The sequence below is a fragment of the Symphalangus syndactylus genome, chromosome 22 (genome assembly GCF_028878055.3).
Source record: "Symphalangus syndactylus isolate Jambi chromosome 22, NHGRI_mSymSyn1-v2.1_pri, whole genome shotgun sequence".
Classification (NCBI taxonomy): domain Eukaryota; kingdom Metazoa; phylum Chordata; class Mammalia; order Primates; family Hylobatidae; genus Symphalangus; species Symphalangus syndactylus.
Window position 1 is genome coordinate 33250290 of NC_072444.2, and position 18101 is coordinate 33268390.

Consider the following 18101-nt stretch of genomic DNA (forward strand, 5'->3'; position numbering starts at 1 on the left):
AAAAGTTCCAGCAAAGCTGACCTAAAGAAAGCCTAGCTGGCCACTTACTATTCTTGCTGCACTTGTGCAAATAATCACGCCAACTTTAATGAGGGTAGACTTATTTTACAAACAAATTAATCTTACTAGGCTGGGCACAGTGGCTCACGTCTGTAATCCTAGCACTTTGGGAGGCCGAGGTGGGGGATCCCGTGAGGTCAGGAGTTCAAGACCAGCCTGGCCAACATGGCAAACCCTGTCTCTACTAAAAAAAATAATAATAATACAAAAATTAGTTGGACGTGGTGGTGCATGCCTGTAACCCCAAGAGGCTGAGGCAGGAGAATCACTTGAACCCGGGAGGCAGAGGTTGCAGTGAGTCGAGATTGTGCCACTACACTCTAGCCTTGAGCGACAGAGTGAAACTCCATCTCAAAAAGAATAATAATGCCGGGCGCGGTGGCTCACGCTTGTAATCCCAGCACTTTGGGAGGCCGAGGCGGGCGGATCACGAGGTCAGGAGATCGAGACCACGGTGAAACCCCGTCTCTACTAAAAATACAAAAAATTAGCCGGGCGTGGTGGCGGGCGCCTGTAGTCCCAGCTACTCGGAGAGGCTGAGGCAGGAGAATGGCGTGAACCCAGGAGGCGGAGCTTGCAGTCAGCCGAGATTGTGCCACTGCACTCCAGCCTGGGCGACAGAGCAATACTCCGTCTCAAAAAAAAAAAAAAATAATAATAATGATAATGATGATAATAATAATCTTACTGAGATTATTTTTAGTAGAAAGAGGGGTAATGTAGAGAGAACATATATTTCAGTAGAAAGCCATATTGTGGGCCCCATATTAGATTCTTGTTCTGTTTAACGTCTTTGGAGTTTTGTTATCTATTGATGTCTATAAACTGGACTGGTTCCTGATGTTTCTAGTTTCCTCCAGTATCTGGCTGCAACTCTCCAAACTAACACTTTCAATTTTATCCCACCCTTCTTATTGGAATCACGAAGAACAAAACTGCCCTTTGCCCAGAAATCCTGCAAACTGAAGCTGGACGACTTGAAATACTCATCAGCGAGATTATCACGAAGCCCAGGGGCGAAGGACCCTCACGCCTGTTGCTGCGCAGGCAGCCCAGACATCACCAGACACCAAACCGCAGAAGACGCTCGGAGCCCAACATCTACAAACCTGCCCCGCCACGGCCCCCATGCTCAGAAACTGGTTTTTAATCAGCTCCAATGATTAGCTTTTTTTTCTTTTGTTTCCATAGAAATGCCTCTTCAAAGCATTATGGGACAACACACCAACCCAGTTTCTGTACCGTAGAGCTTCTTGGGGAAGTTTCAGACTAGGAAACAATGAGGCTCAGGACACATCACCCCAAAATATGACTGTAGGAGACCAGAATATGCCACCGCTAAATATGACTGTAGGGGACCAGAATACGTCACCCCTAAATATGACTGTAGGAGACCAGAATACGTCACCCCTAAATATGACTGTAGGAGACCAGAATACGTCACCCCAAAATATGACTGTAGGATACCAGAATACGTCACCCCGAAATATGATTGTAGGAGACCAGAATACGTCACCCCAAAATATGACTGCAGGAGACCAGAATACGTCACCCCAAAATATGACTGCAGGAGATCAGAATACGTCACCCCAAAATATGTCATGTTGACATGTTGATTACCTTGAGCTAAAAGAAACTGAGAACCAGCCAACAGAAAAAAAGCTCTTCAGCTCCCTAAAATAAAGTATAAAACTCTCTTTTCTAAAGAAAATTGACATCTGTAAAGGACATTTTCATTAATAATGGTCTGTGCGCCAGGAAGAGAGCCGCGCCAAGACGCATTTTCTCACCATGAGACTGATAGCTGCACCACGAGGCAGCCTTTATACCCAGACGTTTCCTCCCTCACCCTCTCCTCGTTCGTCTCTACCGCTCCCCAGAAGCCCAGGCCCCCTTTCCTTTCTGTCGCTGAGGACGGACATCTGCAGCGCTCCCATCTGGCTACTGCTGAGTCTCCTGTTTTTATGGCACTTCTGGGCATTGGCACAGCCTTAAAACTGTTGTCTCTTGTGAGTCTGTCTTTTGTCAATTGTTTATTGGCAGTCTAAGAACCCAGTAGAGAAGAGGGAGGCAACTTTCCCCTCCCCTCTCCACGGCTTGCTCTTTGGGGAACCCGATTTAATCTCCAAGGCCCACGGAATCTTCTGGCCACTGTCCATCGAGTGTTCCCCTTGTCCCCTCCACGGTCCCTGCTCCATGAGACCTGCCTTCCGTGCCCTTGCTCTGGCCCCAGCAAGGCCCTTCCTGCCACCTGGTCTCTCCAGGCCTCACTGGAGGCCACCATTGGGATGGCGTCTTTTCTCTGTCCAACTCCCTGAGAGGTGCCTCTCCAGACCCTTCGCGTGGACCAATGCCCCCCCGACCTTCTGTAGCACCCACGGCCAGGTCCAGGGCTGGGGCCCGGGTCTCGCCTCTCCCAGCGGGGCTTCTTGTTCAATACGTGTCTGGTTTCTCTCCCTAACTGGGGGCTACATGGCCCAAGCAGTCCCTAGGTAGAGGAGCTGCTGGAGTGTGTGGAACAGTCTGTTTTCCAGGATGCAGGGGCTGTGGAGGAGGCGCCAGGCGGGAGGTGCTGGGGGAGAGGCAGGCTGCCCATCCCCGGCTGTGCCCAAACCTAACCTTCAGTGTCCGGGTTCCTGATCCTCTTCCTGAAAAGAGGGACGTGGCTTAGACCAGGCTTCTTCCCCGTTTGTGCCATGGCCCCTCTGGCAGCCTGGGGAATCTCAGACGCCTTGTCCGGGAGAATGTTTTAAATACATGAAGCAAAATACACAGGATCACGAGTTACTGAAACATAGCCACTCTAGTGGGTTGGATGCAGCCTCCCGGAACGAGCCTCAGAATGTGATGTTATTTGGAATCAGGGTCTTTGCAGACGCCCCTTAGGTAAGGGTCTCAAGATAAGATCATTCTGGATTTTCCAGGTAGGCCCCAAATCCAAGGACAGGTGTCCATCTAAGGCACAGAAATGGAGAGACACACAGGGACACAGAGGAGAAGGCCATGGGGAGATGTTGGCAGAGACTGGGTGGTGCATCTGCATGCCCGGGAACCACAGGATGGCCGGCAGCCCCCAGACCCTATGAGGGAGGCAGGAGGCGAGTCCCCACTCAGAGCCTCCGAGGGAACCCGACCCTGCCCACACCTGGCTTCAGATTTCCTGCCTCCACAACTGTGAGACAACACTCTCTATTGTTTCCAGCCACTTAATTTGTGGTCATTTGTAACAGCAGCCTGAGAAAACTTAAAAAGTGACCCTAATATTTAAAAAGCAAAACTGGGAGGTGATCACATGTGTGCTTCTTTGTTCATACATTAAGTCATAAGCCTGAGAGCAGATCTAATCACCGCCGTAATTGCAACTGAGCGACAAGCACAAACCACTTTTTAAGACGCTACAGCAATTACTGGACACCACGAAAATATCAGTGGTTCCCACTGGTGAGGTCACAGGTACTGCTATGACTGTAGTTTGCTGCCTACATTCAAAACTGGAGGAAATGCTGAAATTTGCTTTGAAGTTAATACAAGGTGCCATTTTCCCCCATCCAGGCTCACAGCACCCTGGACTCTCTACCCCCGGCTTAAATGGTCTGGAAGGGCCCTTCCAGCATGAATGTTCCACGGTCCTAGGTGTCTGGGGGCCGTGTCTTGTATTTGCAGCGGGCCTGAGCCAACGGCAGACCCAGGCAAAGGATGGTTTGGCAGCCCCAGTCCCAGGTTCGTGGTCATAGCTGGAGTCCCCATTCCCATACTCTGCAGCTGTGTGACCTTGTGCAAGTAGAATAGCCAGTTGAAGCCTCAGTTTCCTCATCTGTAAATGGGCATAATTATAGTATCTAACTCAACGGGCTATTGTGGGGATTACAGGGAAAAAATGTAAACTTTTTAGCCAAGTACCAGCACACAGCCACCATGGGCTAAATATGAGTTATTATAGGAGACATTAAAAAACAAGAGTTGGGCTGGATTATCTTTTTCTTCTTTGGGTCTCTGATGTGCAGCTTGTCCAGGAAAAGAAAGCACTTTGGATGAGCGAGTATTTAGCCTGCAAAGAAATACTGAGCACAGAGTGGACTGCTAGGGGGCAGGCAGGAAGTCTGTGAACACGTGCATACGTCTGTCTGAGCCCATTTCGGTATAAGCTGTCCTACACTCAAACGCCAATGAGCAGACGGATTTTTTTGTTTGTTTGTTTGTTTTGAGACGGAGTCTTGCTCTGTTGCCCAGGCTGGAGTGTAGTGCGCAATCTCGGCTCACTGAAAGCTCCGCCTCCTGGGTTCACGCCATTCTCCTGCCTCAGCCTCCTGGGTAGGTGGGACTACAGGCGCCCACCACCACGCCCAACTAATTTTTCTGTAGTTTTAGTAGAGACGGAGTTTCACTGTGTTAGCCAGGATGGTCTTGATCTCCTGACCTCGTGATCCACCCGCCTCGGCCTCCCAAAGTACTGGGGTTACAGGCGTGAACCACTGCGCCCGGCCAAGCAGAGGGAATTTTTAGAATAAAATACCCTCTGCACGACCCACAGAGAAGGATTTTTGAGGCATCCTGTGTAACCCACTTGAGAAGGCAAACTTCTAAGAAAGCCATTGTATGTTTCGGTTATACACAAGTGGATGTTGCCAGCTACGAGTGTGTTTTGTGTATTTGTTAATGAAATCTGGGCAGAATATGGAAGTATTAAATACTGGTAGGAGTAAGTGATCACTCAGCCTACTTACTGGCGATAAAACATCACATTTAGAAAGCTTTCACCACACTCAGATACAAATAACATGGGAATTCAAAAGAAAAGTAGGCGTTATTGTCATTTAGTAACTCATCTCAGCTTTTTTCTTTTTTGCTTTTAAAGCAAAATCACGAGGAAATAACATACAGATATTTTAAAAGGTTGCCTTAGCCCTCCCCACACTGGAAAACAAAGGCAAGCCGCAAAATGGCAGCTCGTTACATGAAACACACACCGAAAGTATTTTTTATGTCTTTTTTTGAGATAGAGTCTCACTCTGTTGCCTGGGCTGGAGTGCAGTGGTGTGATCTCGGCTCCTGTAACCTCTGCATCCCAAGTTCAAGCGATTCTCCTGCCTCAGCCTCCTGAGTAGCTGAGACTACAGGCGCCAGACACCACACCCGGCTAATTTTTGTATTTTTGCTGGGGACAAGATTTCGCCATTTTGCCCAGGCTGGTCTCGAACTCCTGATCTCAAGTGATCCACCCGCCTTGGCCTTCCAAAGTGCTGGGATTACAGGTGTGGACCACTGCGCCCGGCCTTAAAGGATGTTTTGAATACTTTTTCTGACTTTTTTGCAAACCCAAGGTTCACCGTGTATGCGATGTCACTTTGGTTTGCTCGGAATTTTAGGGTTAATATTGCCGTTGGGCAAGGACAGGGCCTCGTCCAGGTTCTGGAGTGGGTGTGCGGCTCCTCTCTCGGCCCTCAGCCTCTTCTCTTCTCTCCACTTTAGCTGTGCCTTTCACATGTGCTCAGTGTTATCAATCCATTCTTGGACCTGGGTGGGGCATGCCCTATAAATAAATACTAAACCAGGCATCCTTGCTCCAGTGCATACTTCTGACAGATGCCATCAGCTTCCGCCCACGCCTCGGGCAGATGCCTGCCTCGCTGCCATCCCTCCTGCCCTGGAGGTATCTACCAGATACAAAGGAGCCAGGTCTCTCCCCAGGGCTCCTGGCTCTCCCAGCTCTGGAACAGCACCTGGGACCCGAAGCCATCATGTGTGGGGACACCAAGTGGGTGCCAGGCACTCTCCCAAGCCCTTCGGATGGCACCTCACTGACTATTCTCCAAGCCTCTGAGGCAGGAACTATTATTACCCTACTCTGCAGATGGGTAACCTGAGGCTCCAAGTGGTTAAAAGACTTGCTGGAGTAAATGGGGAAGAGGAGATTTGAACCCCAGCATTCTGACTTCCACACTACCCCATTAACCACTGTGCCAGACCAGCTTCTCCATGTGACTGGCCTTCGGGATTTGGAGACAGCTACCTGTTCGCTGTAGCTTTCACGAAAAGGACTGCAAGGCAGGGCTCACATCCTTGGCCATTCTCGGGTGGCTGTGGCGCATAGACAAGCCCCGCTCAGGTCCGCCTTCTGCTCACTCCAGGCAACCTCTGACTGACAATAGGCAGCTGCCACACTGCAGCCTCTGGCACCAACTTTTTATCTTATTTTATCTTATTTTTTGAGAAAGAGTCTTGCTCTGTTGCCCAGGCTGGAGTGCAGTGGCATATCAGCTCGCTGCAACCTCTCCATCCCAGGTTCAAGCAATTCTTGTGCGTCAGCCTCCCAAGTAGCTGGGAGTACAGGTGCCTGCCACCATGCCCAGCTAATTTTTGTATTTTAAGTAGAGACTGGGTCTCACCATGTTGGCCAGGCTGGTCTCGAACTCCTGACCTCAGGTGATCCACCCACCTCGGCCTCCCAAAGGTTGTGAGGGATGACAGGCGTGAGCTACTGTGCCCAGCCAACTTTTTATCTTATTTTAAAAACTACATACGTAATGCATACATTCATATATGGCAACATTTCAAACACCATGTCCTGTTCTTAATCCAACGCTTTTTAATCTTTTCCCGAATAAATCCAAAGAGGGGTGGCTCAGCGCTCAGTAAGTGCCAGAGGCCACGCGCTTCGTTTACTCCTCCCCGAGAGCTAAGACTGAACAAATAAACAGCAACGACAGCAACAAAAAACAAAACAACAAAAACCAAAGCATTGTGTTAATGAGCCTGAACCATTTCCAAATGTCCAGACGGTGGATAAACAGATGGCAGTATCTTTGGAAGCAAATGACCTCTGGTCAGAAGTTTGGGGTGCATTGCTTTTCCCTGCACCCTTGTTGGTTGAAGATCGTCTACCTGTCCCCTGTTTATGTAGCAGACGTGTGCATACTACGTGGGCTTATCTCCTAGTGTCCAGACCAAAATACAAGCTGAGCAAAGGTAATCATCGCTCCCCGAGTCCAAGTCCCGGGAAAGGCAGGGGCTGCAGGAGGAGGCGGCCCAGGAGCTAAGGGGGCGTGAGGTGTCTCCCTCCAGGCCAGCCCGGGCCATTTCTTCCCGGGCTTTCTCTACCTGGGACCGCTCCGGAGACAGGCCAGGAGCCCTTGACAGACAAACTCAGAGCCACAGAGAGCTCTCCCTCGGGAAACCATCGAAACCGCTTAGTAACCAACTCCATGGGTCAAGGCCCCCGCCCAGATCCTTCTCCCTGTCCGGGGGAGGGCCTGGCTCTGGCTCCTCGGGGGAGCTGAGGCCTCGGGATTGGCACAGCCCTGCAGGTCGGAGGGAGCGCGCGGGCGGGGAGGAGCTTGCTGGCGATTTCCACCTGCACCCGCGCCCCGCACCCCGGCCTCTTCCCGGGGTTACCCTCCCAACGGCCCTGGGAGCCCGGGGTGGAGAGGGGACAGCAGGAGGAGGGCCCTCCCGGAACCCCTGCGGGGCTGTCTTTGGCGCCAAAGCCTGCCGGTGCTGAGGGCAGGACCCCCGTCTCCTCGCAGGCTCGACTCTGGCCGCTCCAGCCTCTTGCGAGCGCCAAGTCCCAGGGGCCGATCCAACTCCGAGGGAGCCCCTGTGTCGCCTTGTCCCAGCTCGTCCCCGATCGCCCTCCCCTCACCTCCCAGTTTCAGAGCTGCGAGCCCAGGTGCCTGCCCAGCGCTGCGCTCCAGCCCCGGCCCGCGGAGCCGAACCGCGCCCCGGCCCTGGGCCTCCTACCTGCAGCCGTCGCAGCCCCGGGCATCGGCGTCCGTCCCGGCCGGCCTGGCGCGGGCCCCGGCTTAGCTGCGTCCCCTTCGCGGGCGCGCTAGCCTCCGGGCGGGTGCGCGGGCGGGGAGGCAGGGCGGGCGGCCCGGCCCGGAGGCGGGTTATATGGGCGCGGGGAGGGGAGGCGCCGCGGGGAGTAGGCGGCCGCGGGCGTTAGCGCCTTTTTAGCCCGGCGCGCGGGAAGGCAGCGCGGGCCACCGAGTCGCGGCGGGGCCAAGGTCTCCTCCCGGCGCTCCGCCTCCCCAGCTGGCCGCGTCCAAGTCGGGGTCCCGGGCGCGCTCCGCCCCGCCTCCTTCCCGCCGCCGTTTGGCGCGCGTTGCCCCTGCAGAGCCCGGCGAGGGCGAGGCCGCCCACGCAGGGCCGAAGCAGATCCCGCGCCAGGGCCCCTCCCGCGGGCCAGACCCGACCGCGATCTTCGGCAGGGCTGGGGACGCCGGCGCCGACTCTGCGCCCGACGCCTGCGTTTACCCCGGACTCCTTGCTGTCCCCCAGACGGCCCATCTTTCCCGACACCCGGGTCTCTCCCGGCCGCCGCCACTGGCGCTGGGCCCCTCGGCTCGCGGGGCGCTTGGAATCCAAGGGGCAGGGGATGTGGCCGGCCAGGAACAGGGGTGGGGGCGGAGAACAGGGGTGAGAGGCGCCGCCCCAGGCCCGGGAGGAGGGGAACGGCTGCTTTCCGCCAAGCAGGGCTTGCCACCCACTCCTCCGGTGGAGCTGCGGTCCCGCCCGGCAGAGGATCCCGCGGAGAGCCTCTGGGGGCTGCTCTCCCAACCCCAGCCGGAGTTTGGGCCCCACGTCCTTCCAGGGGTCACTCAGGACGCGAACACTCCCGGGCAGCGGCCAGCACCCTGCTCCCTCCCCCGGCCGCCGCCTGTGGGCTCGGGCTCTGGATCCCCTTCGGTGTTTGGAAGGAGCTCGCGGGCGTCGGTGCGCTTGGAGTTGCTCTCTGCGCGCACCAGACCTGCGCTAGGTCAGGCCGAGGCTCTGTACCGGCCGGCGACACCCGCCGCCCCGCCCACCTGCTCTTCCTAGGCCAGCGGGGCTTCCAGGGCCCTCGACCACTTACACCAGGCCCTGGCTAGGGGACCGGACATGCTGGGCGAGTTCCGAGCGGCTCTCAGCGGCGGCGCTGCTTATGGTCTGATGCTAATTGGGCCCGTGATATGGCTCCGAATCGATGTCCTCTGCCCATGGTGACCCCCACGTCTTGGAAGTTCGCGTCAGTGAAGCCCGTGGCGTCGCGAGCGAGCCGGGCTGGCGCAGACTGGGTTCTCTGGCCGCAGCGGGTCCGCGCCGGACCGGGAGAGTGCGGCTGACTTCGCACATCTTTATGGCTCACCCACTGTTTGCTGGACGCACGGGGTGGGGACCCAAAGACGAATCCCACGCAGGGGTTTGGGTCTAGTTTTGACAACAGAAAAGGCCGGCACCGCCGGAGTAGGACGCGTGCGTACCACCATCCATTCGGCCGGGGAGGTTGGGGCGTCCGCGGGGAGCAGACCCGAGGCTGGGCGCCCAGAGGTACTAGCAGGACCCTGGCCGGCTCTCAGCTCCCAGAACCCAGGGCCAGGCGGGGATGTCAGGGTCTGCGCGATCTGGGGGGCCCTAGAGGCGCCGGCGGGGCCTGGCGCAGACTACTAGCGGCCTGCGAGAGCCAGGGGTAGAGGGGGCCGCTGTCTAGGGAAGAGGACCGGGGTCCGGAGTGGGGGAGAGAACGAGGCAAGCCCCTGAGCCTGAGAAACCTGCGGAGCGAGCGCCTGCACAGGAACTCGCTCCCTCTGGGTCCCCAGGTCCCGGACCCGCACGATTCTTCTACCGGTGCCAGCCCAGATGCGCGGGGGTGATGAACGGGCGGTGCCCGCGATCCACGCGCTCGCTCTGCCCGGTCAGCGGCAAATTCGTTCTCTCCTTGATCTCAGTGGCACTGGAGCGTGAGGCAAGGGCCAGGCGGCAGGTAGGTGGGTCGGACTCAGCCAAAGCAAACAAAACCCCAAGCAAACGAAATAAATACTTATACATTACATACACGATATAATACATGTGCGACAGGCACCGTATTACTTATTAAAGATATATTTGTAGGCAAACATATATTTACATGTAAACATACATTTACATGTAAATATAAATATATATGCATGTGTATACACACGCAGACACACAGGTCGCCCAATTAAATTTGAATTTCAGATTAGCGAGTAATTTTTCTTTATTAGCATGTCCCGTGCAATATTTGGGAACATACTTATAACTAGAAAACGATTTGTTGTGAATCTGAAATTCAAATTTTACTATGCTTTCTACATTTTTATCAGCAGCCCTAGCTGGAGGTGCTCAAAGGCCTCCCGGCCTTTGAGGTAAGGTTCTTGGTCGGAAATCCCTGGTCGGAAGAAACGTGGGCGTTTCCTTTAAAGTCCGGCGGTACAAGAACTACAAGCCCCACAATGCCGCGCGGCCGCCGGCGGCGCTGATAGGCTGAAGTTCACTTCCGCCTCCTGACTTCCGGCCTCGGAGGCCGGCGTCGGCTGTTGCAGACTGCTGCGCGCCCAGGGGTCCCGCGGGTTTTCGGGCGCAGGGTGGCGCCCGCGGCAGGCAGCGGCCATGAATTTCTCCGAGGTGTTCAAGCTCTCCAGCTTACTCTGCAAGTTCTCCCCGGACGGCAAGTACCTGGTGAGCGGCGGGGACCTGGGCCACGGGCAGGACATCCTCGGTGCCGGCGTCCCCAGCGGGCAGGGCCGGGGGCGGCCGCGTGGCCCAGGGGTGGAGGCAGCTTGGGGATCCTGCAGGTGCGCTGCCCGGACAGGTGCGGGGCCCGGGCAGGTACCCGGGGCAGGTGCAGGGTCTGAGCAAGTGCCCCAGACAGGTGCGGGACCCAGGAAGATACCCTAGACAGGTGGAGGGCCCCGGGAGGTGCCCCAAGCAGGTGCAGGGCCCAGGCAGGTACCCCAAGCAGGTATGGGGACCGGACAGGTGCAGGACCCCGGCAGGTGCCCGGGCAGGTGCGGGACCCAGGAAGATACCCTAGACAGGTGGGGGGTCTGGGGAGGTGCCCTTGGAAAGGTGGGTATCGGCAGTGCCGACTGCACACAGGTGAGGGTATAGGAGATGTCGGCTCTTTGTTGTTATTTTGTCACAAAAGGCAAATTGGTCATTCTGTTGCCTGTAAACTGGTAAGTGGTGTGGCTACTTTGTCATCTCTACTTCTCTTCTAATTCTCTTCTCCTCTACCACATGCCGTATAAATGATTTAAATACTAGTATTCTATCCCCAGGTAAGGAAATAGTTGTCCTCATGGCTGGGATTTGAGGTCTTCGTTCCATGGGTGGCAGAAAGGTGCTTAAATCACAGAGCTATAACTTTAAGCTTCAAAACATACAGTGTATGTACCTGGATGCCTAGTAGTGTATATCCTCAGAAGAGAGGGATAACCCGGATGCCTAGTACGTATGTCCTCAGAAGAGGGGGACAATTGGCATTGGAAAGCCACTAAGAAGAAACATGCCTCCTAAAAAGTGGACTTCATTTTCCTTATCCACCACCTCTACTAACTGACTGATGCGTCAGGATGCTTTTTCAGGTTTTGCCTCTCCTGACATTCCTGTGCTCTGTCTAGCTTTTGAGAGTTTAACTCTCAAATTACGTTTTTCACCTCTTCAGGGAGGTTTTATTCCAAATCACATAAAATAGCATCAGCTACAAAACAGAAAACCTCATTAGTTTAAATGGCATCTCAGCCTTGGTATATTTTTCAGTGTGCCCCCCTCCTCAATTAAATGAGAGGTTTGTTTTTTGTTTTTACCATTTATGAAAATTTCAGTGAATTATAAGGAGAAAGATTACATCTGCTTGCCTAACTTGGGTGTATTTTCCGGCTTGTACACTCTGGTCAAAATACCCTGAAACGCTTGGTAATGATCTGTTACTGGAATCATCTTCTTGAAAGCCCTGAGGACTGACTGGGGAGAGCAGGTCCATGTTTCTAGTTTTCATATCTTGCAGTAGAGTTTATATGGTTCCTGAAGGTGTTGGTAAAAATATTCCATTTCATAAGGAATTCACTGTAACTGATCACAGTTTTCAAAGCTACAGTGTGAGAAAGTAAGTGCTGCGGTAGCTCCTTGTTCCAATCTGCAGTCACCCGCCTGTCTCTCTTTTTTCCCATGGAAAACTAATGTGGCTTTCTTTTTTGATATCAGTTCATAAAACACAAACTACTTTGATCTTGATAAGTAAAACTAACGAAGCAGTTAACATTTAAACATCAGTTCTTGATCTTTAAACTGTAGTATAATATACATTCAGCAGGTGACTACTCAGGCGTTATTTATACTTGAAATTGTTTGCTTGGATAGGGACATAATGAACAAATATGGACAAGAAGAAACTATCTTTAAGAAAATAGTACTAACACAAACATTTCCTGTTTCGTGTTAGGAATAGGTTAATGGAGATAAATGAGCATTTGTGAAGCGTCTTTACGTGTGCAGAAGTGAAAGCCTGTCTTTTGATCTTCTGTTGTTTTGGCTCTGAGTTCGGCACTACATAAGAAGATTGACGCGTTCCTTGCCATTTTCGTTGTCGTCTGTGAAGCCTCAATTCTCACCCTTTATAAATTTGAGGAAATTGTCCAAAAGTGTTTATAAAACTAGGAGAGGATTTTGGTTATTAGTTCACAGAAGAGCTTTCTCCCAATGCTACTTCCCATTTAAGTTTAGTTTTTAACATACAGATAAGAAGGGACTTAAAAATGTCTTAAAGCTTTAAGTAGCGAGTTAAAACATACTTTTATACTTTACAATAGAGTATAGCAATTTTAAAACCTGGCTTGTATATTTCAACATTACCCTTGTATGAACTGAACTGATCTTAAGGGGCTGGGGATGTCACTGGTGATCTAGACATGAAACCTCTGGCAGGAGAGAAGGCCACAGTCACTGAAGGCTGGGGCACTAGCGTTCTGAAGGCCCCCGTCTTTTGGAGTGAAGAATGTCAGGTGCTTGCTTTCTCATATTTTTTAGGCTTCCTGTGTCCAGTACCGCTTAGTGGTTCGGGATGTGAACACCCTTCAGATCCTTCAGCTGTACACGTGCCTAGACCAGATCCAGCACATCGAGTGGTCGGCAGACTCGCTCTTTATCCTGTGCGCCATGTACAAGCGAGGGCTGGTGCAGGTGTGTGCTGCCGCGTGGCTTAGAATCTGGACACCTTCCGAGGGCCACTGGGAGGGAGGGGTTTTCTTCTGTGCCTTTCTAGTTTGAAAAAAAAGTCCGTGCAGCTCAAAGCCAGTTTTCTTTTGAAATTATAATGTTCTCTAAAGTTTAAAAACATTTAAACTAACGAAACTCTAATGTAGTCTTAATTTCTAAGCAATATAGTTGAGAAACGGAGGTGTTGACAGCAATCTAGCCACTCGAACGTGGTGTGTTTCAGGAAGTCCTAAGAAGTCGTGTTTTCTTATGTATCCAAAGCCTAACTAAATGAGGTCTTAGGAATCACAGTGTGAATAAACCGTTTTAAAACCACAACGAAATGAAATCACCAAGAAGCGTGGCTTACTTTTACAGTGGAATCCAGCACCAGCCCTTCATCATGAAAGGTTCTAAAAGACACCCTGTGCGATCGGGTCTCCGTTGGTTTTAAGGGAGTTGTCTCTCGGCGAGGCTTCGCTGTTGACTGCTGATGAGTTTGAAGACACCCTGTGCGGTCGGGTCTCTGCTGGTTTTGAGCGAGCTGTCTCTCGGCAAGGCCTCGCTGTCTCTCGGTGCTGATGGGTTTGCACTTGGGTGTTTCTTTCTTCTCTCAATCCAGGTCTGGTCTTTAGAGCAGCCCGAATGGCACTGCAAAATAGACGAGGGCTCAGCCGGGCTGGTGGCCTCGTGCTGGAGCCCCGACGGACGCCACATTCTCAACACCACGGAATTCCATGTAAGTGTCAGCCCCAAGACAACTTATTGGCCATGTGATCCTGTCCTCTGCTCCCGAAACAGCTGGGGAGTGTGAGGGGGTGTGTTTGGAGTATGCTAGTCTCCTCTTACCCTCAGGGGATGCATTCTAAGACCACCAGGGGATTCAGATCGTACCAAACCCTGTATTTCCTGTGTTTTTTCCTATACAGCATACCTGTGATACATTTAATTTATAAATTGATACAGTAAGAGATTAGCAACAATAATAGTGTAGAACAAGGATAACAATATACTGTTTATAATTGCATGGATGGAAGATTTGGTCTTACCGAAGATCTTAGCAACAACCTCAGCATAGGATTTTTTCTTTCCTTGTTGCGTCAAGAACTTTCAGCTTCTCATTTAAAGGAAGCACTTTGCGGCTTCTCTTTGGCGTATCCAGATTGCGAGAACCACTGCCCGTGCCTGGGGCTGTTATTGAGTCAGATAAGGGTGTCGTGAACACAGGCACTGTCTGCTGCCCTGGGTCTGATGACTGAGGTGGCTCCTGAGTGGCTGATAGATTGGCGGGGTTGGACGGGAGCCGGGGAGCGTATATAGTGGTGTGTATATTTTAGGTCAGAATATTATAAGCCACGAAGTATTATTGTCTGATCTTTTGTCCAGCTTTGAAGAAAAAACATTTTAAAAATCTTAATTTAGATTTTTTAGGATTTCAGCAGTCCCTTTAATTCAGCAATAGAAAATGCGCAGTGATATGGGCCGGCTCGCACCTTTCCTTCAGGAGCCTGGTAGGCGGGGTGGCTCGGGGCGGTCGGCAGCCGCCCATTCACCTGCTGTATGTACCGCACACCAGCCTCCGTGCTGAGCTCAGTGCGGAGGGGAATGTTGACATCCGAGAATAAATCAGAGGGATCTGGGACAGGAGACTGCATTTTAAGTTAAAATTAGGCATATGTCAAGTGTTTAGATACCAGGTCTTTGGTGCCGCAGTGTCTTTTTAATATACAGAAAAATGCACGAATCCCTTTAATAATGTGCTTTTCTGATGGGGTTAGATCCCAGTGTTTGGGCCCAAGTCCACTGAGTGCTCATAGCTGTGTGGGCTGCCGGCTGCACCTCGGCAACCCGCCCATCCCGCTGCGCCGCGCACACCACGCAGCAACCCGCCCATCCCGCTGCGCCTCGCGCACCACATAGATGATGGCACCTGGGAGGATTTCTCGCAGCGTGTGGCTGCAGACGCTCTGCAGGATTTCATTCGGCTTTTTTCAAGCTGGCATCGGCTGGGATAAAGTTTTATCCAGCCATGAGGGTTGCTGAATCAACTGCTTCGGATGGCTGGATGGCTTTACATATTTTTCAGTTTCAATTTTAAAAAATATTCTAAATCTAATGTCTGCTATTATGGGCTGTCAGAGAATAAGACAGGAAACAAAGGCCCACCAATGTCTCTGCACTATGTATTGACATTGGAAGGCACTTTCGGCCTGAGTGTTTCAGAGAGGATAATTTGAGCTTTTCATGCAGCCGTGTCTAACAGTCTTCAGGCCTGTAATACTTTGGGCCCAAATCTGACCTCGAGAAGGGCTCACAGCATGGGGTCAGCCTTGTTGAATTATCTTATTACATGGTCCAGAAGGAAAACTACCATCTGTAGAGTTTAGAAACCTTAAAAGATGTATTAAAGCCTGGTTTTGTTGAGCATCCCATGTCACACACACCAATATTGAAAACACCTTTGCTACAGAACAAACTGATCTTTCATAGAGTACATTTAGATGACGTTGTTCAATCTAAGACTAAGGTCATGACCACTTTGCTGGTGGCCTTAGAGGAAACGTTAAGACCAGGTGGTGGACGAGGACCAGTAACCTCGTGGCACGGGGCATCTTGACCAAGATATCAAAATGTGTCTCCAATTTTGCATGCGAACTTAAATGGTTGCAAGTGAGGAAACAAAACCGGAATTCCAGATGTGCTGGCCAGGAAGTGAGCTGCGGGCACCGCCCATCAGTCTCATTCACAAGAGCGAGGACCAGGCCCGTTCTCCGAGGATTAGTGGGGCCACTGGGTCCCCTTCCGAAGGCGCAACCCTATGTCCGGGGCTTAGCGGGGCTACTGGGTCCCCTTCCGAAGGCACTACCCCACGTGAGGGTGCTGTGGAGCATGAGAGACGTCCCTGCCTCTTGCACTTTAACGTGAAAAGGCAAGCTTGCACCCTTTAGACGAGGTTCAGTGAGTCATCAAAAGCGGCTCACCCCTAGGCCTGCAGCGGAACACCACCACACTTTCAGAGCCCTGCTCTCCCTAGTAGCAATGCCCTCCCCACCCAAGGGCACCTTTGCCTCGCGTCTGGGATGAATCACATCCTCACTGTTCTCGAGTCTCACTGTATAGATGTGTCTAAACACCACATTGCTTGGTGTGCAGTGTAAAGTTGATTTATAGGGGCATGTACTTTGCAGTCTCTGCTGTTGCTTTTCCCTGTCACTGCTTTTAGACTCCTCCTTGTTGACAGGCATCGCTGGGCCTTCCCTCCCTCATGAGGAACGCCATTCAGTCCTTGCCTGCTGGACGTGTGTGTCGCCACGGATTGTGTGGCTGTGAATGTGTTGTCCACGTCTCCTGGGCACATATCCAGAGAGCCTCTCTAGGAGAGCCTTGCTTGGCCGTAGCAGACGGAGAGGTTTCATTTGCCAAGGCTTTTGTGGCAGGATTACAATGATTCCATCCAGGCGACTAAATGATACTGCAGTTTGGATTTAGTTTGCGTTTCCCTAATTCTTGGTGAGGTTGAGTGCCTTCCTGTCTTGTTTCATTACACACAGACGCTCACACACACGCTCACACATGCTCCATTTAAATGAAGCAGGTTCACGTGGTGGGGCATGGTGTGGGGTCTGAATCCATTTCTACCTTTTCCCAGCAGCATTTTTTTTTTTTTTTTTTTGAGATGGAGTTTCACTCTTGTCCCCCAGGCTGGAGTGCAATGGTGCGATCCAGGCTCGCCGCAACCTCCGCCTCCCGGGTTCCAGCAATTTCCCTGCCTCAGCCTCCCGAGTAGCTGGGATTACAGGCATGCGCCACCACGCCTGGCTAATTTTGTATTTTTAGTAGAGATGGGGGTTTCTCATGTTGGTCAGGCTGGTCTCAAACTCTCGACCTCAGTTGATCTGTCTGCCTTGGCCTCCCAAAGTGCTGGGATTACAGGTGTGAGCCACCGTGCCCAGCTCCCAGCAGCATTTATTTAGAAGACTATCTTCACCAGCTGTAGCAGGAACTCAATCCCATTATACCTGCAAGATCGTTTCTGGTTTCCATTCCGGTCCACTGTTGGTCCATGTATGTGCCAACACCACACTGTCTACATTATTGAGGTTCTGTAGTATGTTTCAATATCTGATAGGACTCATTCCTCTTCATTGCTCTTGTAGTCTGTCAGATTTTTTAAAAACAATTTTTTTGTAGAGGTGGGGTCTCCCTTTGTTTCCCAGGCTGGTCTTGAGCTCCTAAACTCAAGCAATCCTTCCTTCCCAGCCTCCTGTATAGCTGGCATTACAGGTGCACAACAGTGCGCCCGGCTCTGCCAGATTTTTAAATGTATTTTTGAGACTTTGTTGTTAGCTGCATACAAACTTTTAACTGTTTGTAAACAGATTTCCTAGTGAAGCAGTTTTCATGATTTCGCAGTGGCCCAGGCCTTTTGTTGTAAAGCATTCCTCTTTATGTCTCACGGTTCTTTTTGTTTCAGAGTCTGATTTATCCGGTATGAATGCGGCAGTGCCACCTTTCTCTTGGTTAGGATTTTCTTGATAAGTCTTTTTCTATCCTTTTACTTTCTACATTTCTGCATCCTTAAACTTGAGTGTGTATGTTGTAAATAGTCTATAGCTTTAAAAATATATCCAGACTGAAAACTTTTTATTATATCTGAGTAAAGGCAATTAAAACAATTTATAAGCAATAGAATTCACCCCCTTTAAGAGTACAGTTGAGTGAGTCAGTTTGCACATCGTTGCCACCACGATCAGGACCAAGACTGTTCACCCCGTGGTACAGGGCTCCTCGTGCCCCTTGTGCCCAGTCCATCTCCCACCTGTGTCCGGCAGCCGGTGCCTGCTGCGGGGTGAGCAGCACTGCCTACTCGGAATCCCATCTGCACAGAGCCATGGTGCATGGAGCTGTGCGTCTGCTTCCTTTCCCCTGGCGTCCTGCTGGTTTTGAGTGTGCTGGGTCGTGGCGTGGATCGGTGGCCCGTTCCTCCATCTTGAGAGTGCTGGGTCATGGCGTGGAGAGAGTGCTGGGTTGTGGCATGGATCAGTGGCCTGTTCCTCCCATCTTGAGCG

General features: G+C 51.8%; 2 protein-coding genes across 11 annotated transcripts in view; one reads left to right on the forward strand and one right to left on the reverse strand.

Moving 5' to 3' along the window:
* The window catches only part of TP73 (tumor protein p73), an 84098-nt gene extending 74947 nt beyond the window's left edge, over positions 1-9151 (reverse strand). For 3 of the 7 annotated variants that reach the window (XM_055262559.2, XM_055262557.2, XM_055262558.2), the window contains exon 1: positions 7798-8059. The gene's annotated coding sequence lies outside the window, so the exon portion shown is untranslated. Of the gene's footprint in view, positions 1-7797; positions 8060-8911 lie in introns of those variants that run through there. The other 4 variants (XM_055262560.2, XM_055262555.2, XM_063632019.1 and 1 more) reach the window with 3 other exon arrangements.
* Positions 1-18101, forward strand: part of WRAP73 (WD repeat containing, antisense to TP73) — a 33751-nt gene that overhangs the window by 5289 nt on the left and 10361 nt on the right. Inside the window, exons 3-7 of one of the 4 annotated variants that reach the window (XM_063632025.1) lie at positions 989-7726; positions 9636-9799; positions 10161-10515; positions 12865-13017; positions 13655-13771. In XM_063632025.1, coding sequence (XP_063488095.1) covers positions 10447-10515; positions 12865-13017; positions 13655-13771 — 339 coding nt within the window. In that variant the 5' untranslated portion in view covers positions 989-7726; positions 9636-9799; positions 10161-10446. Of the gene's footprint in view, positions 1-988; positions 7727-8137; positions 9292-9635; positions 9800-10160; positions 10516-12864; positions 13018-13654; positions 13772-18101 lie in introns of those variants that run through there. The other 3 variants (XM_063632024.1, XM_063632023.1, XM_055262563.2) reach the window with 3 other exon arrangements.